Source organism: Neoarius graeffei, chromosome 26 (genome assembly GCF_027579695.1).
Source record: "Neoarius graeffei isolate fNeoGra1 chromosome 26, fNeoGra1.pri, whole genome shotgun sequence".
NCBI classification, from domain to species: Eukaryota; Metazoa; Chordata; class Actinopteri; order Siluriformes; family Ariidae; genus Neoarius; species Neoarius graeffei.
The window spans coordinates 16,501,469-16,528,537 of record NC_083594.1 but is presented as its reverse complement, the minus strand read 5'-3'; the positions used below and the strand labels follow the sequence as shown (position 1 = coordinate 16,528,537).

The 27,069-nt window shown below is 42.3% G+C and overlaps 1 protein-coding gene across 1 annotated transcript; it reads left to right on the top strand.

The window, feature by feature from the left end:
- On the top strand, positions 1-26,771 carry manf (mesencephalic astrocyte-derived neurotrophic factor). The gene is made up of 4 exons (XM_060910721.1): positions 1-235; positions 11,753-11,880; positions 11,972-12,113; positions 25,464-26,771. Exons 1-4 carry the CDS (start codon positions 148-150, stop codon positions 25,646-25,648), a joined length of 543 nt encoding a protein of 180 aa, XP_060766704.1. The 5' UTR covers positions 1-147; the 3' UTR covers positions 25,649-26,771.
- Positions 26,772-27,069: the final 298 nt, after the last annotated feature.

Here is a 27,069-nt window from a genome sequence, read left to right as displayed (position 1 = left end):
TTTTCGGAGCAGGAGCATCTGTTTCGTGTTCAAAAACCGGTATCCGGCATTTTAGTGTGTGTGTGCGCTTATGTGCATCTCTCTTACTCTGGGAAAGCGTGTTATACATGTAACGTGTGTTTTAGAAGTTTAGATACAATTTCAGCTATGTTAAGTTTAAGTGGACTTTCTGTGGCACTTGTGTTCGCCTTAATGCCGGGCAGCAGTGAAGCTTTAAAAGACGGAGAGTGTGAAGGTGAGTTTATGTCTGAATTAGCAAACTGGCTAGTATTCAACTGTTAACACTTTTTTTTTCGGTATTGTCACGCTTTTGTACAAAATGTAAAGATGAGTTAACTGTAATTTACTCTGATAAGCAACCGTCTTTAGCTTTAGGCTACTACACTTTAGCTTAGTCGCTGTTATAAATGTTATAAATGGCTGAGACTAAATCGCATACTAGTGTACTAAGTAGTGTGTCAAAGTAGTACACTACAATGATGTAGAGTAAGTCAGTGACGTATTGTTTTAGAAGACTATTCAGTACAGGGGTCTACTGCTTTGAACACAGCCATTGAGTAAGTGTAATTATACTGTATACACTAATGTGCTAAAGACTTGGGTACATGTAAAGAAATGCTGGAGGCCAAAAATGGCTTTAAAAAAATAATAAAATTAAATGTTTCAACGTTTTAAAAATACTTCAAATAGCACTAAGCCATAATAAATGAAACAAAGTCAATATTTGGTGTGAAAAGACCTTTTGCTTTAAATAAAAACAAGTAGTTTCTGGTACAATGAGTCAAGTTTTGTGAGGAAATGACAAACAACAAACTTTTTTTTTTTTTCTTCCTGTAACATTTAATTTTGTGCTGGAAAATTAACATTTGGAACTCCTAATTTTTTTTTTTTTGTACTGACTTGATGTACAGTAGAAATCTATAACAAAGTTTGTATGAAATATTAGCTCTGTCTCAGTACTTCTGAGGAAACGACAGGAAAAAAAAACGCTTTGGATGTGAAAGATGACATCTGAGGGCCTCTGCATGCTCTTGCGACAAGGCTTTCGCAGATAGCTTTTCGCAGACAGTTGTAATTTATCATTGAGCGGGGAGTAATAGGCATGCGCAATGTTATTCACCGCCACAACGCAAGGGGGCGCCAAGTCGCGAAATCGCTAGGAGTAGTTGATGGGTGTGGTTAGTGGAGTGTTTATCCTGCGGTTACTTATAATGACTAGAACTGGAGTCGTATAGATGTACGTACTTCCTCACTTCCTCGATCAACCGTTCTTCATGCTGCTCCATCTTCGCTCGTGTTTTTAAAAATACCGGTCGTGAAAACAAACCAAACCGGGAAAGTAGGGAAGCGGAAGTGCGTGTACAGCGGGTAGAGTGGACCAATCAGAGCCCTCTTGTCTGCGACGCTGTCTGCGAGGCTTCTGCGGTGGTCACAATTTTTGGGAGGTGCGCGCAGAGCGTCTGCGAAGGTGGGGGGGCTACGCAGACGCCATCTGCGGCGCCATCTGCGAGGACTGGGTTGTCAGCATAAATTGGCCTTAACATGGCAATAAAATGTTCATCTTTATGACGCCTTTATGACTTTATATATCTGTCAACGTAGAACCACATGGATTCATTATCTGTCCAAGAACCCAAAAGTGCAAAACGTCCATCCGGATACACACAAGTGTCTTATAGTGTCATATATCGGTTAATCTCATATTTCTTGGCTTCATATTGAGCGTCAGTGCTAGAGGTGTGACGATTCACTTTTTTTGATCCTCCGTTTTATAACCGATGCAAATCATTCTGTTAACGGTCAGCCTAGAAACGTAGAGCAATTAAAAAAAAAAACAAGCAAGTTGTTTCCTTTGTAGTCTTTATTCAGACTGTATTCATGCCATTGACTTTGAACGTAACTGGGTCTGTCTCGGAAACTGGTCTCTCATTTGGGACATTATGGTCAAATTTTCTAATTTTTTTTTTTATTTTTTGCATTTAGGCCACACCAATTTAATTAGTTGGTTCTTGGATTTTTTCAGGAAAAATATGAAGCGAGCACGTGAAATAAAAATAAAATTAAACAAATGCTCTGATGGTAAAATTAGCGGTGGAAATGGAGGGTTTTCATAATAGAGAAACAAAACAAAGACAATACATTAGTGTTGTCTTTACGTGTTTCATATAGCTCTTTTAATAGCTTATCTTATTTCCACCCATATGCATTAAGGGCTAGCTCTGGCTTAGGGTTGGGCGGTATCCAAATTTTGATACCTTTAAACCGTCTCTGTGTTTTCCCGGGGTATACGGTATTACCGAGGAAAAAAATATTTTGTTTCGGCCTACTGTGTAACATGCGCCTATGCCTCAAATGTACTATTTAAAAGCAGCATAGCGAATTGTGTGCATTGTGGTATGGATTAAGCAGCAAAGCGAATTTTGTGCATTGATGAATGGATTAAGAGATATTTCAAAGCATCACGCAACTCTTCCTTCATCTTGAAAATAGCATTCAACTGTCGTTTACACATGTCTGCGTTGAAACGCCATTTGCAGCACTATTTCACCTACTCCATCAAAAAAAGTACACGATGAGCAGGATCATACCCTTTCAAGCATGGGAAATAAAAAAAAAAGAAAAAGAATCAACCAACACCCAAGTCCGTTTAGACTGCGCGATAAACCATATTCTTCAGCGCAAATGAGGCGAACCTAATTCAAATGCGTGATAGCTGCACAAGGCAAAATCATATGGGCCCACGTCATGCCATGGCGGGGAAATTAATAATCAAATGGCCTTACCTTGCTTAAAACGTTGTCTTGATCACATAACTCCTTACAATTATTCCACTTAAATCCATACGGTTTAACACACCCAACAAAGATAGCAAGCGCATTGCTAATTCCCACCAGAAACCTAACAGTTTACGCTACGATGTTTTCTTCCGTTTCTTCAGTAGATGACATTTCAAACGTTTATTACCCACATCCCAAATGTCATACGTCAGGGTTCTCGCCAGCGCTTTATATGGTTGCGGCCCGCTACGCTAAAATTTCAGACCGCAACGGTAATTTCCCCCCGCTACGCTAAATTTTTAATATAGCGTAACGGTTGTTTTCAGTTGTTCATCACCATCGCCAAAAGTTTTTTTTTTTTTTCCTGCGCACTTGAGCAGTTTTCAAGGTGTCAAAATCAGCCTACGTTTGTTAGGAAACCCATGCCTGGAAATCAGTTCCGAGAGAGAGAGAGAGAGAGAGAGAGAGAGAGAGAGAGAGATCCTGGCGATAACTTTCTCTTGAGCTGGACTTCGGTGAATGACAATGGATGACGGACCCCCTCGCAAAAAAAGAGACATTCGCTCTTTCTTCACAGTTAGAAATGTAAGTGCACCACTTCTACAGGTTTTCCATCACGCTTGAAAACTTAACCCAAAGCCCTTTGATGAATGAAAACGTCTACTTTGTAAGCAGGTTTAGCAATATGACAGGGCGCACGTATCGGATGATTAGCGCTAATTTACTGGATCCCACTGTGGCTAACATTAACACACTGGTAATCTGCCTGCATGCCATCCATCGTTATATTTCTATAAGGAGACAGGCACAAGAGAGGTTGGAGGAGATGAAGGAAAGGACATAGGAGGCAGAGGAAAGGAGGTAGCAGATAAACGGGCAGAGGATGGAGGTAGGCCTAGTGGGGGAGAGCCCGTTGTTGGAGATAGAGGAGGAGATGGAGGAAGACGAGCAGAGGCTGGAAATTCACAGGTGAGAATGAGGTTAATGATATGATTTTAGTCATGGGATTCAGCTCCAATGTGCCAAACGTGATCGCCCTTGTGGCTTTAAATCAGAGAATTAACAGTGGTTACAATCAAAGTTACTCCCGTGGTGTTAACAGAAGACGGCGAACCAAAACAGGAGAAAATCGGGCATCGACCCGTTGTGGAAACAAGAATTATAAAATTTTATAATTTTAATTAGAATAGTAAATTTTCTATTAAACAAGAAATTTAATAGTTTTAGATTATATATTAATTATTTATTAAGGGGGCTGGGTGTATGTTATGCCTGAATGAAAATGCAATTTGTTTTTTTTTTATTTTTATGTGCTCAGGCATTTCTTAATTTCTTAATACAATAAAACATTCATTATCTCTTTGGTTGTGTCTGAGTTTACATATCTTTTGACAACACCCTTTGTAGTTCAGTGAAATACAACAGTAGGTAACACATTGCCAAGATCCAAAGATGTAACAATTTTCCATCAAGGATATACAACATAAAAAATGCAATTTATCCCCTCCAGGAACGTCAAATATGGCCAATTTTGGGCATGATTTTTCAAAATCTCCGCACCATCCCCCCGCTCGGTCGCTACGCTCCCTCGCCATAACCCATTACGCTAAAAAAAAATCCTGGTGAGAACCCTGTACGTTATATTATTTTACCTTGTTGTTACTCATGTAACCTACTCAAAACACAACTCATTGGAGAGATCTCGTGGAAGTGGAGTACCCCAGGCTATGGTGTGCCTTAGGGGGCATATTAGATTTTTTTCGATTTTGCGTGGTCATTTACATTATTGCTGGCTCTTCCTTTTCGTTTGGTTTGAAACCAAAATGCTGCCACACTGCCGATGTTGGTTTTTTTTTTTTTTTTTTTTGCCACTAACTCGTTATCTTGACTTGCCATCTTTCAACCGCGGTCTCAGTCTCTTTTTTTTTTTTTTTTTTTAAAGATAGGACAGTATAGAGAGACAGGAAATGAGCGGGGGAGAGAGAGACGGGATCGGGAAATAACCTCGGGTTGGAATCGAACCCGGGTCCCCGGATTTATGGTACGGTGCCTTAGCCATCTGAGCCATGACACCCCCGGTCTCAGTCTCTTGCAAAGCTTTCTGTCAGACTCCAAAATGTCACGCAGGGTTGCCATGGTAACGACATAAACAACCCTGCACGCGATGAAAACTTCTTTAGGAAATTGATAGAATTAGTGAAAATACGATCACACAGTTATTCGGGATGATCTTCAATTTATTATTTTATATTATGACCTCATGTACTCCATATTTATTTAGATATTATATATATTTTTTTAAAATGACGGTAATGAGACCGATACCGTTGGTACTTTTGGATACCTCGGGATACCTTCTTACCGTAATACCGCCCAACCCTACTCTGGCTGTACATCTTTTATCAGGCAAACCAGTAAACAGAGAGGCTAAATAAACGATTGAATTAGTCAATTGAACATCTACAATGCACAGAAAAAAAAAAGATTTGACCAGGAGTAGGCTACTTCTGATGGCTAAATACTTCGAATGACTTTTTTTGTTTGCCCCACACATCAATCAATGAAATATATAAATCAAACCCACCCACTCCAGAGTGTTGTAGTCCGAGTTAGCACATCGCAGGCTAACAAGCTCACGGCATCTTGAGTACAACTGTGCCAAGTTTTTCCCCTCTTGAATTTCAGCACACCTGTCAAAGATTTTACACTTCTGTTCGCTGAATATCCTAACAATCACACAAACAGGCTTTGCAGGATTCCCCTCCGCAGGCATGTTTCTTCCACAAGTCTTTATCTAAAGTGAAAAGGGCGATTTGATTGGTTTTCGACGTCACGTGACCTCAACCTGCAGTCGATTTTGATTTGATTTTTTTTTCCCCCATTTTGCATTTTCTTCGAGCGGCGATTCCGAGAACCAACTAATCGAATTGGTGTGGCCTTACCTAACACTCACTGTTTCTTTTATCATGTTTAATATAGTATCTGGCCTCCACTGTGGAAAATGTTTTTTTTTTTTTCATTACAATTCAAATGCTTTTGTAAAATTGATTTCCATATAAAATAATTACATCATGAAGAATTAAAGCCCCTCCTTCACAGACAAGTGAAAATATTGAATAAATTTCCTCTTTTTGATTGCTTGGGTTAAAAATGCCAAGTTATGATGACTGAATTGATTATTCACATGCGCCCATCGCTCTTTCCGAATAGAAACATCCGGCGATTCATCAAAACAATGTCGAGTGAGAATAACGGTGGTGGTAAAAGAACAGCGACTGTACTGGCTGAAGGTCGCGCAGGTCTCTGCTGCGGCGCGCGAGCAACGGGACATCACTACCGCACCGGACGGAGCACGATGTGGGGGCGGGGCAAAATGACTGGCCGTAGATTCTAAAGATTCAAAAGTTCGATCTAAATTGACCATGGTTGCAAAATATTGGCCAAAAATATGCAAACACTACGAAATATGAAAGATGAAAAAGAAACATTCTATTGCCTTATACTGCAAGACTAAAACAAAATAAAACTGTCAAAACTCACCTTTTCAGCGATAACGTCCGAACAGATCACCCGCGTAACAGAGAGACCACAAATGGAAGCACGATCGACTTCTAACTGTTGGAGTGGAAAATTCCATTCTACACATGCAGATTGTTAATGTGTGTCCTTCCCCGCACACAAATAACACGCTACGGTAAAAAATAGACCACGACTCATATTTTATAGCTCAGAAATTCATACAAGACCAGCTACCATCGTAACATATTCTGTAAGAAACACATTCTATACCTAACTTTCAGCTTTCGTTTTAAAAAACAAAACTGCAGATTTATAACTAAATTTTTATATGGCATAATGATTTTAAGTTACTACTTTTGGTGATGTAGTGACCTCGACCCTGAGGCTTTCCGTTTAGATCACAACACGCGATCGTATTGGTTTTGGGTCTGCGGAAAATGGAGTTACAACGGTGATCAAATATTTTGCATGATGTTTTATTACGGTTATGATTATTCTGTGAGCGCACCAATCCTTAGGTGTATAAAGTTACAACTTAAAATACAATTAGTGATAACTGTAGACTTTTCAGTGGACTACAACCTTTTTAAGGGAGTGTGATGTAGTCAACCATTTATCATGTCCCAGATCAAGCTGCCATTTTTCCACAAATTTGTAGAATTTTTGCCAAATTCTGAATAGAGTATTCACATCAAAGATTTAGTTTCATTTTATTTCAAATTAAAACCAACATCACCATTCAAAACTGTATAGTTTATTGGCTGAGAGTATATTTAGTGGGGGACCCCCATAGTACCCAGTTTCTGAGACAGACCCAACTAGGGATGGCGAAAACTAAAAAAAAAAAAATCTTGACCGACCACCGAGCCTCATTAGCTGGTTAAAGTCGGTTAACCTATGAGTTTAACAGGGATGCAAACGGCGCGCCTTTTGGCGGATGCCGCCTTTTTCACGGTTGAATCGTGCAGATCCGCTTTTTTTTTTTAGGGGGGGGGGGCGTTGGAGTGTCCGAATAATTTCAACGGCATTTGCTTGTTTAGTAACTTTTAATACAGAATTTACTCTGATGAAATTATCCGTACACTCCAACGCCCCCCCCCCCCCCCCCAAAAAAAGTGGATCTACACGATTCAGCCGTGAAAAAGTCGGCATCTGCGCCTTTAGTTTGTGTGGAGAGATCTGATCTGCAATAACATGCATTGTTGGCTACAGACCGAAACATACTTTCAGAATGCACTGGCCAAAGCAGGACTAAACTCCATGTGCCTTCTAATAATAATTAAAAAAAAAAAACAGAATAGTAATTTGTAAGCTAAAAAGCCTGTGTCTACACTTTTTTCTCTTGCCGAGTGGCAGCTGTTTTCAACTGGGGCGGGACATGACTGAATGGGTGTTTCTGATTTGTCAGCTGTCTTCAACTGGGGCGGGACATGACTGACGGGGTGTTTCTGATTTGTCAGCTGTCGTCCTTACACCGCATGGCACGCCTCAAGCGTTTACAACACAGAATTCCAGGTTCTCCGCTCCAAAATCGGCAGCTTCAAAACGATTGATTTTTTTTTTTTTTTTTTAACCGACAACCAAAAAAATTTAACCGGTTGATGTTGATTCGGTCAACCACCGGTCAAACGGTCATCGGTTAACATCCCTAGACCTGACTACGAAATGTATCTGGTTTTTTTTTTTTTTTTTTTTTTTGGGGCACATTTTAATTTTCAAACCGCAAAACACCAAAGGGACGAAAAAACAAAAGCAATGAAAGCTTTTGTCAATCTTTTAAAATGCAAAAATGCAGTCACTTGTGTTAAAGTGAACACGACCGCTCGAGACATAGCATTCATTGCCCAGAGAGTACACAAGGCACTGAGATTGTAAGAAATGCCACCAAACTGGGCTTTTAAAACCCGGTGGCCTTCAGGAATTCTGACTCGTCTGCCATGTTGTTCACGAAGCAATGCGTGATCTCATGACGTTGCTATAGCGACCATGAACATGGCTGTGCCCACGTACAGCTCCGGATACCGATCGTATTTTTAATTTCAAAATCATGCCGTTTGTTATGCATCTAGGGTTATCGGGATGAAGTTGGGTATTGTTCATGAATTGTGATTCATTACATTTTAATCGATAGATCAGGGCTTGATTAATCACGATGCCTGTAGTCGGTGCACCAGCACAAACCTCGGCAGAGGTTCACTGGTCCTGCTTTATTTGGAGTAAAAGCCAACAGCTATCCAAAACTCTTGCGTGGTCTTTGTATCAGTTCTCTGGAAGTTTTGTATCTACTGCCAAGATGTGCAACACGTACATCTGAGGCGTGATGGTGGCTTGCTTTCAGTCAGGACAAGACAAAATGTATATCTGCATATGAAGCATTTCCTGTTGTAGCTCCATCAGCGATTGCTTGGAAGGTGTTGATTCGTTGTGTGTGTATGGCAACTCGGAGACAAGTAAAGCGAGTTGCAGAATACTTTGTTTCTATAGTAACACTTTCAAGAACGTTTTTTTTTTTTTTAATTGTGAAGATGTTAGTAAGGACAGGGCTCTACATTAACTTTTGAAACCACTTGTCCTGTCGGGCAAGTTGAAAGGAAATTTACTTGTCCGAATGTGAAGTTGACTTGTCCGAAGAAAAATTTGAGGAAAAAACCCCCACAAATAAACTATTTGTAACAAACTAATTTCACCAGAATTACTTTAACACACATCTATTCACTGCGGAAAAAAATTGGACTCCATCAATCAATTTATTTATGAGAAATTGAAAACCAGAAGGGCGGCACGGTGGTGTAGTGGTTAGCGCTGTCGCCTCACAGCAAGAAGGTCCGGGTTCGAGCCCCGTGGCCGGCGAGGGCCTTTCTGTGCGGAGTTTGCATGTTCTCCCCGTGTCCACGTGGGTTTCCTCCGGGTGCTCCGGTTTCCCCCACAGTCCAAAGACATGCAGGTTAGGTTAACTGGTGACTCTAAATTGACCGTAGATGTGAGTGTGAATGGTTGTCTGTGTCTATGTGTCAGCCCTGTGATGACCTGGCGACTTGTCCAGGGTGTACCCCACCTTTCGCCCGTAGTCAGCTGGGATAGGCTCCAGCTTGCCTGCAACCCTGTTGAACAAGATAAAGCAGCTAGAGATGAGATGAAAACCAGAAAATTAAAATATATTTTCATTTTTAAATTATTAACTTTGAATATAAGTTCAAATTGATTAATTGTTGTTGTCTAATTATTCAGTGTGGCTCCTGGATGGTATTTAATGGTTGCGATGAAAGTTGTTTTTTTTTTTTTTTTTTAGGTTTTTGTTGCGATTACGTTGCGGGAGGAAGTGAAAGTTGTGAGAAATTGTTGCGATTTTCTCTTTTTGTGATTAAAATTGAGTGATATGTTAAATATTAAGTTATTACTGAAAAACTATTGATTAAAAAAAGCAAAGACACTGAGAAATGGCCCTATAAACAACTTTACCAATATAAAAGATTACCAGGACTACAAAAATGCAGAAAAATAGGCTTTACTTATCCAAATGCACCTGTTGGTTCAAAAGTTAAAGTGCAGAGAACTTCACAGCACAACATAAAGTTACCTTAAAATATAATATAAATGCCTCAGCTTTCATGTAAGAAAAAAACTATTAATACTAGTACTGTGTGCAGGCAGTCTCTCCTGAAGACTAAATTAAACAATAATTATAAACTAATAAAATAAATGGCTCAGGCTTCATAGAAGAAAAAAACAATTTGAACAGAATCTCACAGTATGATGCTGAAGCTGCCTAAACAATGGAAAATAAAATACCATTTTGGCAAAAATGTTGGCATCCATTAATTTATTGTATTAAATAAAAAAAGTGCACACAGTCCTTCACTGTAAACATAACACACTTTCAGTAACAGAATTTAAGCCTACTGTACATAAACACTGACTCACACATGCTGCTTCTCTTGAACGGAAACACGGAAGTAAGGTGGAAGGTAGTTTGTCGACGTCACCTCAAGACGACACCAACGATTGGTCAAATTGGCGGGAAAGTTGCGGTGATTGGATATAATTGCAACACCGCCCTGAATTCGCGGGGATTGGTTGAATTTGCGTTGAAGTTGCAAATCGCAACATCGCGAAATCCTGGAGGGTCTGGTAAACAACTGTTTACTTTTCAGCTCAAATACATGAAGCAGTATTGGCCGGTTTCACAAGCGGAATATTGCGCATGCGCACATCGCTCTTTCCGAATAGAAACATCCGGCGATTCATCAAAACAATGTCGAGTGAGATGCTTCGGAAATCATGTGAATAAACTGATAAATTTGATATGTAAACCGAATATCGGCGTATTTTGGCACTTGTCTGATCGGACAAGTAACGGAGACGATGAACTTGTCCGACATAAAGGATCACTTGTCCCAGACAAGCGGGCAACCATTAATGTCGAGCCCTGAAGGAGATGTTCAGTGTTTTTATGGAAAGTCTTTCTTTGAAACAGTAAGGGCCTCTGCATGCTCTTGCGACAAGGCTTTCGCAGATAGCTTTTCGCAGACAGTTGTAATTTATCGCTGAGCAGGGAGTAATAGGCGTGCGCGATGTTGTTCAACGCCACAACGCAAGGGGGCACGAAGTCACGAAATCGCGAGGAGTAGTTGGTGGGTGTGGTTAGTGGAGTGTTTATCCTCCGGTTACTTATAATGACTAGCGTATAGATGTACGTACTTCCTCGATCAACCGCTCTTCGTGCTGCTCCATCTTCGCTCGTGTTTTTAAAAATGGCGGTCGTGAAAACAAACCAAACCAGGAAAGTAGGGAAGCGGAAGTGCGTGTACAGCGGATGTAGAGTGGACCAATCAGAGCCCTCTTGTCAACGATGCTGTCTGCGAGGCTTCTGCGGTGGTCACAATTTTTGGGAGGTGAGCGCAGAGCGTCTGCGAGGGGGGGCTACGCAGACGCCATCTGTGACGCCATCTGCGAGGACTGGGTTGTCAGCATAAATTGGCCTTAAGTTTTCATGACTGAAGTGTTTCCAGGATGGAGGAGACTTGTGTGGGGTTTTCCCCCTCCCCTTTCCTTTAACATGTGCCACTTTATTTTTATTATTTATTTATTTTATTTTTTTTAGTATTAATGAACTTGAGGGGGAAGGGTCTGGTGAGAGATCAGCTGTATCACTTTTCTTAGGTAAATGATAACAGGAAGGTTCCACAACCTTAACTGTAATTAGATTAACAGATAAAAAGTATGACCTGTCTATGGCTGTTCGTTGGAAAACTGTAAGTGTTGGCGAATTGCCTTGGTATAAGAGGAATAAAATTTGAGCACACGCTATTCTTGGAAAAGACTCTCTACATTGAGGTTGTAACTATAACTCTCTTTGGCATCAGGCCACATCACATCACTCCGCTGTTATTGTGGCTATTTTCTCGCCATTGTCTGTCTGATTCCTTACCTTGATTCCCTTTTCTGTCTTGTTCCAGTGTGTGTCACCTTTCTGGGGAAGTTTCACCAGTCACTAAAAGACAATAATGTCCAGTTTACCAGTGAGGTCATTGAAAAGGCTCTGATGAAAGCCTGCAAGGATGCGAAAGGAAAGGAAAACCGATTTGTAAGTCACCTCTTTGCACATGATTATGGCTGTTGAAAATTTCACCTGACCTCACACCTCATGTTTGACTGTTCTGTTCATTCGCACGCAGTGCTACTACATCGGAGCAACGAGCGACGCCGCCACGAAAATCGTTAACGAGGTCTCAAAACCGTTGAGTTACCACGTGCCGGTGGAGAAGGTGTGTGAAAAGCTGAAGAAAAAAGACAGTCAGATCTGTGAACTGAAGTACGGTAAGTTATGGTTTTCTTTTGATGGGTAACATCTGTCCACGTCTCGGGCCTGTTGTAGGCAAGATCTTTGCCGGGGTGACATCACGTGTTTGAGAAATCGCTTTCGATTTCAAGTTTGTTAAATAGACTCTTGTTCACAAACTAATCCATGGCACAAAACATCGCTCATAATGTGGGGTGAAATTTTACTCCTTAAAGGTATGATGTAATTGATTATTTTCCAGAACGCCCCGAAAGATTTTATTCCTGATCCAGAGACGAAAGGGAATATCATGTTAAAGGGGAACTAAAGTCCTTTTTAAAGTGCATATCCTGGACCAATTTCGGGGGGTTTATTATTATTATTATTATTATTATTATTATTATTATTATTATTTTTTTTTTTTTTTTTTTTTTTTTTATATGAAAGTACGTGGTGGCACGGTGGTGTAGTGGTTGGTGCCGTCACCTCACAGCAAGAAGGTCCAGGTTCGAGCCGGGTTCACATCTGTGAACACAATTCACCGTGCCATCCGCCGTTGCCAGCTAAAACTCTATAGTTCAAAGAAGAAGCCGCATCTAAACATGATCCAGAAGCGCAGACGTCTTCTCTGGGCCAAGGCTCATTTAAAATGGACTGTGGCAAAGTGGAAAACTGTTCTGTGGTCAGACGAATCAAAATTTGAAGTTCTTTATGGAAATCAGGGACGCCGTGTCATTCGGACTAAAGAGGAGAAGGACGACCCAAGTTGTTATCAGCGCTCAGTTCAGAAGCCTGCATCTCTGATGGTATGGGGTTGCATTAGTGCGTGTGGCATGGGCAGCTTACACATCTGGAAAGACACCATCAATGCTGAAAGGTATATCCAGGTTCTAGAGCAACATATGCTCCCATCCAGACGACGTCTCTTTCAGGGAAGACCTTGCATTTTCCAACATGACAATGCCAAACCACATACTGCATCAATTACAGCATCATGGCTGCGTAGAAGAAGGGTCCGGGTACTGAACTGGCCAGCCTGCAGTCCAGCTCTTTCAACCATAGAAAACATTTGGCGCATCGTAAAACGGAAGATACGACAAAAAAGACCTAAGACAGTTGAGCAACTAGAATCCTACATTAGACAAGAATGGGTTAACATTCCTATCCCTAAACTTGAGCAACTTGTCTCCTCAGTCCCCAGACGTTTACAGACTGTTGTAAAGAGAAAAGGGGATGTCTCACAGTGGTAAACATGGCCTTGTCCCAACTTTTTTGAGATGTGGTGTTGTCATGAAATTTAAAACGACATTTCTCTTTAAATGACACATTTTTCTCAGTTTAAACATTTGATATGTCATCTATGTTCTATTCTGAATAAAATATGGAATTTTGAAACTTCATTGCATTCCGTTTTTATTTACAATTTGTACTTTGTCCCGACTTTTTTGGAATCGGGGTTGTACATGCATGCATTTTTGTGATAAATGCATATTATACTGAGCGCATTTCCCACGTAATCCTCATTTCAGACAGCACTACAAAATGGCGTCCCCACTATATCGTGAGTAGGGAGCGATTTCGGACACGGAAAACTTCCTGCTTGATTACATCAGCATTCGAAGGAGGGCACGTGTCTTGACAGCGTTGGCAGATGTTGGTTGCTTTGATTTCTGCTGTATGTTTTACTTCCGTCCTACAATGTCTCGCACAGGTCTCAGTGAATCTCGTTTACAGCCATTGCTTTGACATATGGACCGATATATTACAGAGCACATTTCAAACACTCATAACTTGCTATAGCAGTGACAAAATAGCAATCAAAAATACATTCCGATATTTAATAAAATGAGAGAATTTTGATATAAAAAAAATTACCTTTAGTTCTCCTTTAAACCAACAGAGGGGGGGAAAAAAGTTGAATCATTGTGCCAGTTACAAGTATGAGACGTAATGGTGACTAAGCAGTCCTTCAGTGTCCTCAAGGACGCATTGAGGCACGTCGGCGTTTAGGTTACGAGTGCGCCTAGTGTGAGAATTGAAGACGACGTGACGTAGTACAGGTGTAAACGGGGCTGTCCTTGGAGACAGAAATTCTGTAGAGAAGTCATACTTTCACCTCATTTCTTGGCTACGTTAGTCTCCTAGCTCCGTAACACCATCAAAAAGGCAAAATTCGGACATTTTGGTGATTTTACAGTAAGTGAAAGTAACACTGACCTGCCAAACCATGCCATGAATAGCTTTTTCACCAAGAATGCAAAGTGAGGTCATTTTGGTAAATGAACAGTGTTCCTGTCCTAATTAACTGCCACTATAATGCTTATAAATGTGATGACGAAGGCTAGCTCATATGGTCCATTCCCACAGAAGAGCTACTGTAGCACAAACTGCTGAAAAAGTTCACGCTGGCGAAAACAAAGGTGTCAGCATGAACTTTTTTCAGCAGTTTGTGCAACTGGAGCTCTTCTCTGGGACTGGACCATATATGGGCAAGCCTTCATGCTGCATGCGAATCAATGAGCCTTGGACACCCATGACCCTGTCACCGGTTCACTGGTTGTCCTTCCTTGGAACACTTCTGGTAGGTACTAACCACTGCATACCAGGAACACTGCACAAGATGCACCGTTTTCGAGACGCTCCGATCCAGTCATCTAGCCATCATGATTTGGCCCTTGTCGGAGTCGCTCAGATCCTTACGCTTACCCATTTTTTTTCCTGCTTCCAACACCTCAACTTCAAGAACTGACTGTTCTCTTGATCCATAATACAGTGCTCAGCGTAAATGAGTGCACCCCCTTTGAAAAGTAACACTTTAAACAATATCTCAATGAACACAATTTCCAAAATGTTGACGAGGCAGAGTTTAATATAACATCTGTTTAACTTATAACGTGAAAGTAAGGTTAATAATAATACCTTGGATTACACATTTTTCAGTTTTACTCAAATTAGGGTGGTGCAAAAATGAGTACACCCCACAACAAAAACTACTACATCTAGTACTTTGTATGGCCTCCATGATTTTTAATGACAGCACCAAGTCTTCTCGGCATGGAATGAACAAGTTGTTGACATTTTGCAACATCAATCTTTTTCCATTCTTCAACAATGATCTCTTTTAGTGACTGGATGCTGGATGGAGAGTGATGCTCAACTTGTCTCTTCAAAATTCCCCATAGGTGTTCGACTGGGTTCAGATCAGGAGACATACTTGGCCACTGAATCACTTTCACCCTGTTCTTCTTCAGAAATCCAACAGTGGCCTTAGATGTGTGTTTAGTCATGTTGGAAAAGTGCACGACGACCAAGGGCACGGAGTGATGGTAGCATCTTCTCTTTCAGTATAGAGCAATACGTCTGTGAATTCATGATGCCATCAATGAAATGCAGCTCCCCGACACCAGCAGCACTCATGCAGCCCCACATAAGGACGCTGCCACCACCATGTTTCACTGTAGGCACCAGGCGTTTTTCTTTCTATTCCTCACCTTTGCGACGCCATACAGTTTTGAAGCCATCAGTTCCAAAAACATTTATCTTGGTCTCATCACTCCAGAGTATAGAGTCCCAGTAGTCTTCATCTTTGTCAGCATGGGCCCTGGCAAAGTCTAGGCGGGCTTTTTTGTGCCTGGGCTTTAGGAGAGGCTTCTTTCGTGGACGGCATCCATGCATGCCATTCCTCTGCAGCGTACGCCGTATTGTCATGGGAAATAGTCACCCCAGTTTGGCTTTCTATTTCTTTAGATAACTGCAGTGAACTTGCATGCCGATATTTTTTATTATTTTTTTTTTTCCCCCCCCTCCTTCTTCAACCCTTCTCATCAGAAGACGCTCCTGTCGAGGTGTTAACTTCCGTGGACGACCTGGACGTCTCTGTGAGATGGTTGCAGTTCCATCTTTAAGTTTTCGTACCACTTTTGCTACAGTATTCTGACTGATAAGTAAAGCTTTGCTGGTCTTCTTGTAGCCTTCACCTTTGTGGTGTTAAGAAATTTATTTTCTTTGGGGAATTCTGAAGAGACAAGTTGAGCATCACTCTCCATCCAGCATCCAGCCACTAAAAGAGGTCATTGTTGAAGAATGGAAAAAGATTGATGTTGCAAAATGTTGCCAACTTGTTCATTCCATGCCGAGAAGACTTGGTGCTGTCATTAAAAATCATGGAGGCCATACAAAGTACTAGATGTAGTAGTTTTTGTTGTGGGGTGTACTCATTTTTGCACCACCCTAATTTGAGTAAAACTGAAAAATGTGTAATCCAAGTTATATTATTAACTTTCTTTCACGTTATAAGTTAAACATGTTCTATTAAACTTTGTCTTGCCAACATTTTGGAAATTGTGTTCATTGAGATTGTTTAAAATGTTACTTTTCAAAGGGGGTGCACTCATTTACGCGGAGTGCTGTATATCCCACCCCTTGACAGGTGCCGCTGTAAGGAGATAATCAATGTTATTCACTTCCTCTCAGTGGTTATAAAGAAAACATGGTGTTGCTGTGGGTCGGCTGGAGGGTTCAAATTGGCAGGAAATTTTGAACGCGGGAGGATGTTTCCCCACGTCCTCGCACCTGAAAGCTGGATAGCCAAGGCCCAGATTTTCCTCAACGCAGCCACAAGCAACATCACGGATGTTTTTCATTGAGCCAAATAGCTCAAATCATGTATTACATATTATGGATATTTACTATATCGGCTTCCAATTTAGCGTGTCGAATATGGTTTGGAACCCCACCCTGAGTTCTAATTCAATTTCTATTTAAAAAAAAAAAAGGGCCAAATTCCAAACTTGTACATTCTGTACCATTTTTATTTTAAAATAAAGATGTTTTCAGCGTTTCACGTTGCAGAGGAAACTCTCTAATTTCTCCAAATTGGACCTCATTTGCCTAATTTATTGCACTAGTACATGTGGCTGTTAATGGAGCACCACATCTCAGACGCAGAATTATGGGTAATGAAGGTGCCACTTGAACATGTCAAGTGAGCAATCAATCTGAAACCGTAGTGAGGCGTTCTTGTAAATGTGCGAACCAGTCCATATTTCTTGAAGAGCTTGACAATGCCTTTTGAAATTTGTATTCATTTAGTCTAGAGTTGAAATCCTTATTTACACACGTGCCAGTGAGGTTTTTATTTATTTATTTTAAAGGTAATGGAGTCCTTTTATTGAGCTACAGCTGGCGCTTAGATGAATGCTTTTAAACGGGTCCCTTTTATCCGTGTGCATCCAGGTAGAGATTGTATCCCAACTAAGCCTGGTTTGACAGTCTCAAATTTTAGACTCCATCTGCTAGGATTAAAGTGCATATCACGGGTAAATTCAGGAGCAAGATCAATGTAATTCTCCTATTTTATATTAAACTTTGGTCAAATATCTGTAACGTTCTGCCTTCTCTGCAATTTTTTTACCTTGCGCAATACCAGAAAACTTCAGTTGAAATCAAGCCATTTGAGGTGAATTGGCCCGCCTCTGATGCCCCTTTTCCACCAAAGCAGTTCCAGGGCTGGTTCGGGGCCAGTGCTTAGTTTGGAACCAGGTTTTCTGTTTCCACTGACAAAGAACTGGCTCTGGGGCCAGAAAAACCGGTTCCAGGCTAGCACCAACTCTTTACTGGGCCAGAGGAAAGAACCGCTTACATCAGCGGGGGGGGGGGGGGGGCGGAGTTGTTAAGACCAATAACAAGACCGCGAAAGATCGCCATTTTTAAGCGACGAGAAGCAGCAGCTGTACAAACGCGAAGTCATCCATTATTGTTGCTGCTTCTTCTCACTCACTACGTTTACATGCACATAGAGAGAATCGAATTTCTGCCGTTGCTCGACTGAAATCGAAGTTCAAAATGCCATGTATACACCTTAATTCGGCTGAAATTGAACCGAACTTGATTTCTCGGAATCGAGCTACACGACCTAGTTTATGCGATTTCTGCCGAGCTACTTTGTGCATGTATACCCAATCGAGCTAGTTGTCGAGCTACTTCCGGGAGTGACGAGACCACAAGCGGGAAATACAACAGCCTCGGTCGGCATGACAACAGTAGTAGCGAGCAGCAGAAGAGGTCAGGAGGAACAAACGAAGAAGAGAAAATGGCGATGTAGAGCTCTCCGAAGTGTGGGTGGCACATAGAGGACGGCAGGACAAAGCTTCTGGTACTAACGGGCTTTTTATTGTCAGACTTTTCAGTTTAACAGCCTACTTTTATTCTTGAGAGAAAAACACACACGCGCGCTGTGTTCTAGTCCCGGGATGAGCTGTCCCCTCTGCTCTCCCTCTGCCTCCTTAAATAGGGCGCGGTTACTGGGAAGACACACAAACACAGGTTAATTACCGTCAGGTGTAGTGATTCTGCCACTCACCTTCCCTGGCTCCGCCCTCCTGTCACAGACTGGTGCTTGACCACGCCCCCACTGCCACAGGCAAGCAGAAACGTGCACTTCTGGAGCAATGAGGAGACAGAGTTCATGCTCATTCAGCTTAAGGAGTTGAATATATTAAAATTCATGGACGAGAGAAAAACGCGCAATGGAGAACACGGAACTGATAACTTTGTTTACACTCTTGAATAGCTCTTCATGACGACAACTGGAGGTGTACCAACACGATGGGGCGTGTAGCGCCACCTGTGGCTCGGGTGCACAATGCACCTCACACAATAGCCCGATTTCAGTTGTGTGCATGTAGGATTGGATTTCTCTGGTACCCTGCTGGGACCTTCAGCTCGATTACTGACAGCAGCTCGATTTGGATGTGCATGTAAACGTAGTCAGTGTTGTTGCTTCGATGTTCGCGCCAAGGTTTATGCAAATGCAGCGACGTAACTGACGTATACAGCGACGTAATGACGTGGCTCCCCTTAGCACCCCAAGCTATGGAAAAGCAAACTGGTTCTCGGTTGGCTCGCAAGTTGAACGAGTTGTGCACCAGCCCTGGAACTGATTTGGTGGAAAAGGGGTGTGAAAAAACTCCAGCATTTGGATTTCCCGGCAAACCTTGATTTTCATGATGACGCCTCCTTCTGAATCCTACGTCAGCGCTGGTTTATGAGAAAACGACCTGGTCGTTTTTTGCAAATTTCTTCAACGTTATCGTGTAATTATTAAAATGGTTAACAGATGTATCGTAGGAGGGTGTAGCAACACTAATCTTGATGGGATTAGTACTCATTGTTTCCCAAAAGACCGGACAACGAGAGAGAAACGGGAGCGCTTGGTCTACACAGGCTGTGCACTGAAACCGTGCAAAGCTCACGCAGCCTGCTGGCGCTTCCACAGGTAACGTCACGAATCTGGCTCCAGAGTCCCTTGGGATTTTTCCAGACGTGTTTTTATTTTATTTTTTTCTGCTGTAGACAGATGGCCTTGTGCAAAATTACCCTTCTGGATGAGTGTGTAAAGGGACATACTTTTCATATAAAAAAAAAAAAACCACGAAATTGGTCCAGAATATGCACTTTTAAACCATCACTACTATCGCAGCGCACAAATGAAATTTGCCTTGCTTGTCTCTTGCCCGAGTGGGTGAGTGTATTTGCATTAGAGACATGCAAACAGATTTGTTTGTCGTGTATTAAAATGTTCCATATATTTGAGATCATGCAGGCAGATGCAAACTTGTGCATTTTTCCTCAGAGAGTCTCAGCTTTGCTATCAGGGCGTGGGAGAAAGTTGGCAGCGAACTAGGGCAGTAACACTTGGTCGACCTACCATTGACCTGACTCAACAGTGTTCATTAAAAACTCATTTCTCGTAGCTTTTGACACGAGTGTTTATCACGTTTTCCTTGCCAGTCCTCAGAGTTGTGACTTCTTGTATGAAGCATCTAAGAGATGTTTGACCTCCCAACCTTCACGCACTTTGCATAAGCGCTCCGCTTTATAACCGAGCACGATAGTATACTTGTAAATATGCCAAAAGAAGCAGGGTTTTTTTTCTTTCTTTCCCCTCCACAATTAAAACAAGACGTCAATCACCATATGAATCTGGTCGACGGTGGCATCTGAGTTTTGGACACGCTGATGCTTCTGGAAGCCCCGCCCTGTTCCCCCATTTCACATTAGCACTGTCTTGACCAAGTGCACTCATCTTGACTCGGTTTCCTGCTCGAAAGATGCACAAATGCAACGCGGTCACTTTCTGTCCTGAAGGTAAAATGTTTGAGTATTAATGAAGTATGTTCAGATTGTCTGTCTAATGTTGGCTAAGTATACTTTTATAGTTTGCACATGGGGCTTTCAGGGTTCACCAGAAAATCTGAAGTAGCCAGCTTTTTTAAAAAAAAAATAGGCGGCCCTGGAATTTGCAGCAGTGAAGCCGCCATGGCATGCCAAAGGCGTACGAAGGCTAGGGAGGAGGTCTGGGGGTATTCCCGCTCAGAAAATTTTGAAAATGACGTGCATTCTCAGCTGATATGTTACGAACCATTTCCCTGTAAAATATTTGCCAAATACATGAAATTTCCCTCCAGGTGTTGGTGTGCTTGGCTTTCTCAATTAGTCAAGTCAAATTTATTGTCAAATATGCTATACATGCTCGACATACAGCACAGATGAAATATCAGTCCTCTCTGACCCACGGTGCAAACAGGCAATGCAATAAATAAAAATAGAATAATTGAAAAAAACAAACAGTATAAACACTCTAGATAGGAACTAGACATAGACTAAACACTCATACGCGCGCACACAGCGTAATGCAGAGTTACCCTCTGTAGTACGCTGCCTGGCTGTGTAACCGAACTACATGCGCTGCAGCGTGGCCCAGCTCAGCCAGTCAGAGCGCAAGAATCCGACAAATGTGGCGTCGCTTCCAGTGACGCTAGACCTGAATAAAATCCAATTTTGTGGTGGAATAATTGGATTTGTAGCAGAGACGAGATGTATCGCTGGAAGATTGAAAGACCTGTGTGTGGAGGTGCCTTTTTTTTTTTTTCTTCCCTCCTTCCCCTTCCTTCTTTTGGGATCGAGTAGGCGGAGAAAACCGTTGGTTGCTGGCACTTATGGACATCTCTGGACTTTATTAGGGATGCATGAAAATTTCAGCAGTGAAATGGATGAATGGTTAAAATGCTGTAGGCGTGACCCAGCTGTTGACAGCTGGAGCGGCAGATCAACCCTTAAAATATCACAGGTTCTCTGAGGGACATCAGGTTCTCCCTCTTCTCTTTCCTGGCGATCCTGTGGTCACAGGAGCAGGTGACATGTCGCTTGTAATGACCCCGACCTTTGTTGCTTTCTGGGCTGTTTGTTTGCAGTTTAATTTCTCAGATGAGAAACAGGAGCAGCTATATTTAAGTCCACAAGCTAACTGGTTAAACAAATTAGATGCACTAATGGGTGTGAAAAGTGGTTGATTGACCTCCACGTTACCAAAATATAAATCGAATAAGCGAACTGGACTCGCTGTGTAGACACATCTAATAATAGGTGATGGGATAAGGAGAAAAAAATACGTGGTTAATTTGCGTGTCACAGTAAACTTAGTAGGAACTGAATGGGGGGCTGAAGAAACATCGGACCATGTGGGTCATAGAATTAGTTCAGTCATTCAGAGCAGTCATTTGGATTTGTTTTACCGTACCGGTCCTAATTTGCGTCGAGTCTGGTTCATAAGTATTTATGGGGCTTTTCCACTACCAACGCAGCTGAGTTGGGCTGAGCCGTGCGGTGCGGAGTTGAGCTGAGTGGGGCTGTTGGGGTTGCATTTCGACTACAACCGTGCTGGCTGGAAGTGGGTGGACACATTGGGTGGAGTTAGCGAAAGTGGGTGGACATCACGTGATGTCGTTAGGCGGCGCAAACAGTGACATCAGTGACCTTTTAAGCGGTAGTCTCACGACCCGGATAGTAAACAATAAACATGGAGGACATCTTCCATCTTCTAGTTTTCTGATCTTCTTTGTCGTAATTCTTCTTCTTCCGGGTTTACAGATCCCAGCGTGCTCGCGGGGCGTGTGTGGGCATGTGAGGACACTCCTCCTCACCAATCGGTGCACAGGGGAGTGTCTCCTCACGTCCCTAGCCCCACTCGGCTCGGTTTGGCTCACTTCAGCCCCACTCCAAAACCGTGCGAGTTTTGGGTGCTGAGTAAGGCTGAAGTGAGTGCAGTCATGCTGCTCTGAGGTAGTCGGGCTGAAGTGAGCTGAAAAAGGGTAGTGGAAAAGGCCTATTAGACAGTGACGCGATTTTCGTTCCCTTGCTCGTGTATGCCACCACCCATCAGATTTGAAATGAAGCAGTCGAGCTGTGACTGAAATGTCGACTTTCAGCTTGAATTCAAGGGGTTTTTAAAAAATTACGTTAATTTTACATGAACAAAAGCTGCAAACCTGATTGGATGGCTTTCATTCTTCCTAGTACAAATGAAGAATGACCCAAAATGCACCACAAGAGCATCTGAAAGGTGGACTGCCTTTCAGATTTTTCAAATTTAGGTCATAAGAATTTTCCCCGACACCCACATAATTTTGTTTAGTGGACCGAAAGCTAATGAATGTGAATCAGACTTCCAATTTTATTGGGTTTTTTTTTTCCTGATAACAATTAATGAATAAGGCCATGTGGCTCTAAATTCCCCGCTATTTTTTTTCCTGCTTCACTGTGACCCAATTCAAGGTACGACGACATGCATCATGTGGTGAGCTTTCCCTGTTCATGCAAGGCATTGTGGGATACAAATTTGAAACGGGAGAGAAAAATGGATGTGTACACGAATGAAACGTTAAAGACCAACTAGAGTAACGGAAAGCGAGATGTTGTATGTGAAGGAAAGGAAACGCAGGACCAAGCTAATGTCAGCGAGCACCTCGGTGTGATCAGCTGTTCGTTTAGCGACAGAACGATGTAACTGTCCAAGTAAACCTGGAGATAACAGTAATGCAACGCTGGACGCCAGCTGCCGTAAAACTCCAAAAGACGACGACTCGGGTAAGCATGCGCACACGGACGACTTCTGTCCGCTTGACTGCACAAAGCGAGCGATTTCATGCACGTTATTTGCGACGGAATCCCCTCAAATTAAATAACTTCCCAGCCACAGAACGGCCTGATATTTTGAGATTACAGAAAAACATGTATCACAAATACCAAATTTCAGAGGGAACTAAAATTTCAACGATTTTTTTGAAATCAAAAAGCAGCCCAACTTTTAAGGAAAAGAAATGAAATGTTTGTTAATGGCTGAGTCGGTCTGCCCAGTTAAAGTGCAGATCATGGGTAAATTCAAGAGCAAGATCAGTGTAATTTATCCGATTTTTATATTAAACTTTCGTCAAATATACGTTTTGTGCAAACTTTTTTTTTTTTACCTTGCGCAATACCAGGAAAATTCGGTTGAAATCAAGCCATTTGAGGCGAATTGGTCCGCCTCTGGAAAGAACTTGGCATTTGGATTTCCCGGCAGACATCGATTTTCGTGACTTCACGTGTGGGACGCCTCCTTCTGAATCCTACGTCGGCGCTAGTTTATGAGAAAACGACCGTATTATTTACATCCCTGGTGTTGTCTCTGTCGTTTTTACTACTTGAATCATCAAATCCAAACAGATGAAGCCCCAATTCTGACATCTCGTTATATTCATCCGAAGGTGAAGTAACATTGCGCTCAGGTGACAATTCCATATTTCAATGCAAAATCGCTAGCTGCTAAAATTTGGTCTACACAGACTGTGCACTGAAACCGTGCAAAGCTCTCGCAGCCTGCTGGCGCTTCCGCAGGTGACGTCACGAATCTGGCTCCAGACTCCCTTGGGATTTTTCCAGATGAGTTTTATTTTTTTCTGCTGTAGACAGGTGGCCTTGTGCAAAATTATCTTTCTGGATGAGTGTGTAAAGGGACATACTTTTCATATATTTAAAAAAAAAAAAAAAGGTCCAGGATATGCACTTTAAGCACACTGACCTGAAGACAAAAGTGAAAGCAGAAAGACCTATAAATGAGCAGCAACTGAAAGAGGATGCAGTAAAAGCATGACGAAGCTAGCCTGGGCCCGCCCATCCTAAGTGTGATGCAACACGAGGGCCTGTTGGGAGCTCAGTCTGGCCAGGCAAACTATCTACAGCTCTTCCAAGCTCCTGAAAAATCGGGAGCCAATCAACTTCGAGCATCTCCAACGGCCCTGGGTAGAGGCGTGTTCAAGGCACTGATGTAGTAGAACTGCGACCGGAAGCCATAGATTGTTTACAGAATCTATGCCGGAAGCGCTTCATTCACTAGAAACATTACGAACATGGAGCAAGTTCTCATTGAAAACGGAGCAAAGAGCAGCCCTGGAGGTATTTATTGAAAGGAAGGACGTTTTTGCCTTGCTCCCGACCGGCTTCGGTAAGAGTTTAATCTACCAGTTAGCCCCGTCGTGTCACGTACGTCAGAGGAAAGAGTGATGTGATTGGTTTAAGCTTCGTCACGGCCTTTTCTGGCTTCGACCAGTAGCAAACTGGGGCATTTCAGGGAGGCGGGTCAACCACACGCTTTGGGAAACGGTTGGGCTTAATATCTTTGCCAGACCAAATGCTCGCAGAGCTTTGAAGTCGGGTTAGCCAGACTATGACGAAGCATCTCTCGGAGGAAACTCAGCATTTAGTTATGTCCATGGGTTCTAGACTTCCTGAAAAGTATTTAAAATGGTGCTTAGAATTGTTGGTTTGTAAATGGTTCATGCAGTATTCTCGTTAAATGCCTTCAATTCACGCTGAAAGTCTAAACGTCAATCAAGTTCTGATGGCTTCATGTCGAATCCATCGGCATGGAGGCAAAATAAACCGCTGCTGTCCAAATACTTATGGACCGGACTGTATATCTCATCTCGTTATCTGTAGCCGCTTTATCCTGTTCTACAGGGTCACAGGCAAGCTGGAGCCTATCCCAGCTGACTATGGGCAAAAGGCGGGGTACACCCTGGACAAGTCGCCAGGTCATCGCAGGGCTGACACATAGACACAGACAACCATTCACACTCACATTCACACCTACGGTCAACTTGGAGTCACCAGTTAACCTAACCTGCATGTCTTTGGACTGTGGGGGAAACCGGAGCACCCGGAGGAAACCCACGCGGACACGGGGAGAACATGCAAACTCCGCACAGAAAGGCCCTCGCCGGCCACGGGGCTCGAACCCAGGACCTTCTTGCTGTGAGGCGACAGCGCTAACCACTACACCACTGTGCCGCCCCCCCCCCCCCCCGGACTGTACATCAACGAGAATAAATAGAATCTCAATTCAAATGTCACTTGTTGCTGAGATCTGGCGCTTGGATGGAAAATGAAGGTTTAACTGTTGGTTTGTTGCTCGTTAACGTGAACATAGTTGTTGTTTCAAATTGTAAAATCTCCTGTTCCATCTTGCTCAAAACGTTTTTTTTTTTTTCTGTCTGTCTTGCTTTCCACAGATAAACAAGTGGACTTGAGCACCGTGGACCTGAAGAAGCTGAAGGTGAAGGACTTGAAAAAGATTCTGGACGAATGGGGCGAGTCTTGCAAGGGTTGTGCGGAGAAATCGGATTTCATCCGTAAGATCACCGACCTCATGCCTAAGTACGCCCCGAACGCAGCCAAGGCACGGACAGACCTGTAAACTCTCTCTGTGGACTTGTGGGACCAAAGGCGCGTCATCGCGGATGTGATTATTTTTGCGCTGTGCGTCCTGATGGGGCTTTGTTTGTCAGATCGCCTGTTAATCTAGTGGTAAACCTGAGGACTGCGACCATTCCATTCGTCCATTATTTTAAGGCACGCTGTACTGTAAATACCCGTTAGACAACATTTATACTGTTTCAACCCAAAGTCCATGTATGATATATAATAACTCTCCTGAATAGCGTACAGTTTGCCTAGTGTTGACTTTGACTTTCATAAATGCTTCAGGTGCTAACATGGACTTCCATTCCGCTGGTTATTAATTCAGAAATTAGAATAACCTCATAAAAGGATCCTTTTGTCTCAAATGGGGCCAAGGCTGAACGAGAGAGCCGAGTTCAGACATTTATTTCAGGTTTACAGCGAAACAACCGCAACACGAAGGTCAGAGTCAAGAAACTGAATGTGTATCTAGATGGTGATGGGTAAAGATCACAAGCCACTGTCGCCCTGTAGTTTACCTGTAGTTTCTTTTCAAATGGAATAGGGTTTTTTTTTTTTTTAATTTGACTATTATATGGAAGAGGATGTGTGAGATCCAAACTGAGTCAAGTCATGCTGATGTCACTGTAAAAGATCTTTATTAAGGTTGTATTATACTTTTTCATTAAAATAAGAAAACAGCTCTGCTTTCCATTCATTTGATTTCCAGACGCGTCTTTTGTAAAGCGTCACTCGTGTGTACGAGGTCCATCGAGAACGGAGTCCGTGCAATGCTCGAAAGACGTCAAGTCGGCTGCGTCAGACCGGTTTACTCCTACGATTTGTCCGTAGTTCCTACGATTTTTCAAAACAAAATACGGACTACGAATTCTTGTCCAAAAACTACGATTTATGGCCGAAATGTTGCCAAATGGATCGTGACTTACTTTATAATCATATTTATTGTGGGAATCGAACATCGATCGTATAGTCATGGGCGCGGCCATGTTTAATCACGTTTAAGCCACGTTTACCGTACGTTGCATTGAATGCCATAATTGAGTTGCCATAAATGCATGTTCAGTTATTAACCAATGTCAAACTTTGTTAACTTGAAATTAAACTTTTTTTGATGTTGACATTTTTTTTCTTGTTTTGTCAAGTTGCCAGGTATCAATGACTTGTGATTTTGTTAGTAAAGAGTGTGAGATCAGTATAGCTGCCAATCAAGTATTAAGTAGCCGATTGGAGCATAGTATGGCCTCTGAAATATTTTTTCTTATTGTAGCATCCTAAATAAGTATTACTGCTAGTCTTCTGGTTATTTCAGAGATACTGAAATAATGAAATGTATGAGGAGTCAACAAGTAGACCTTAGAGTCTAGGCTTGGTAATATGAGGATTATGGAGCAGATCTAGAATCTTACACGGGTTTGC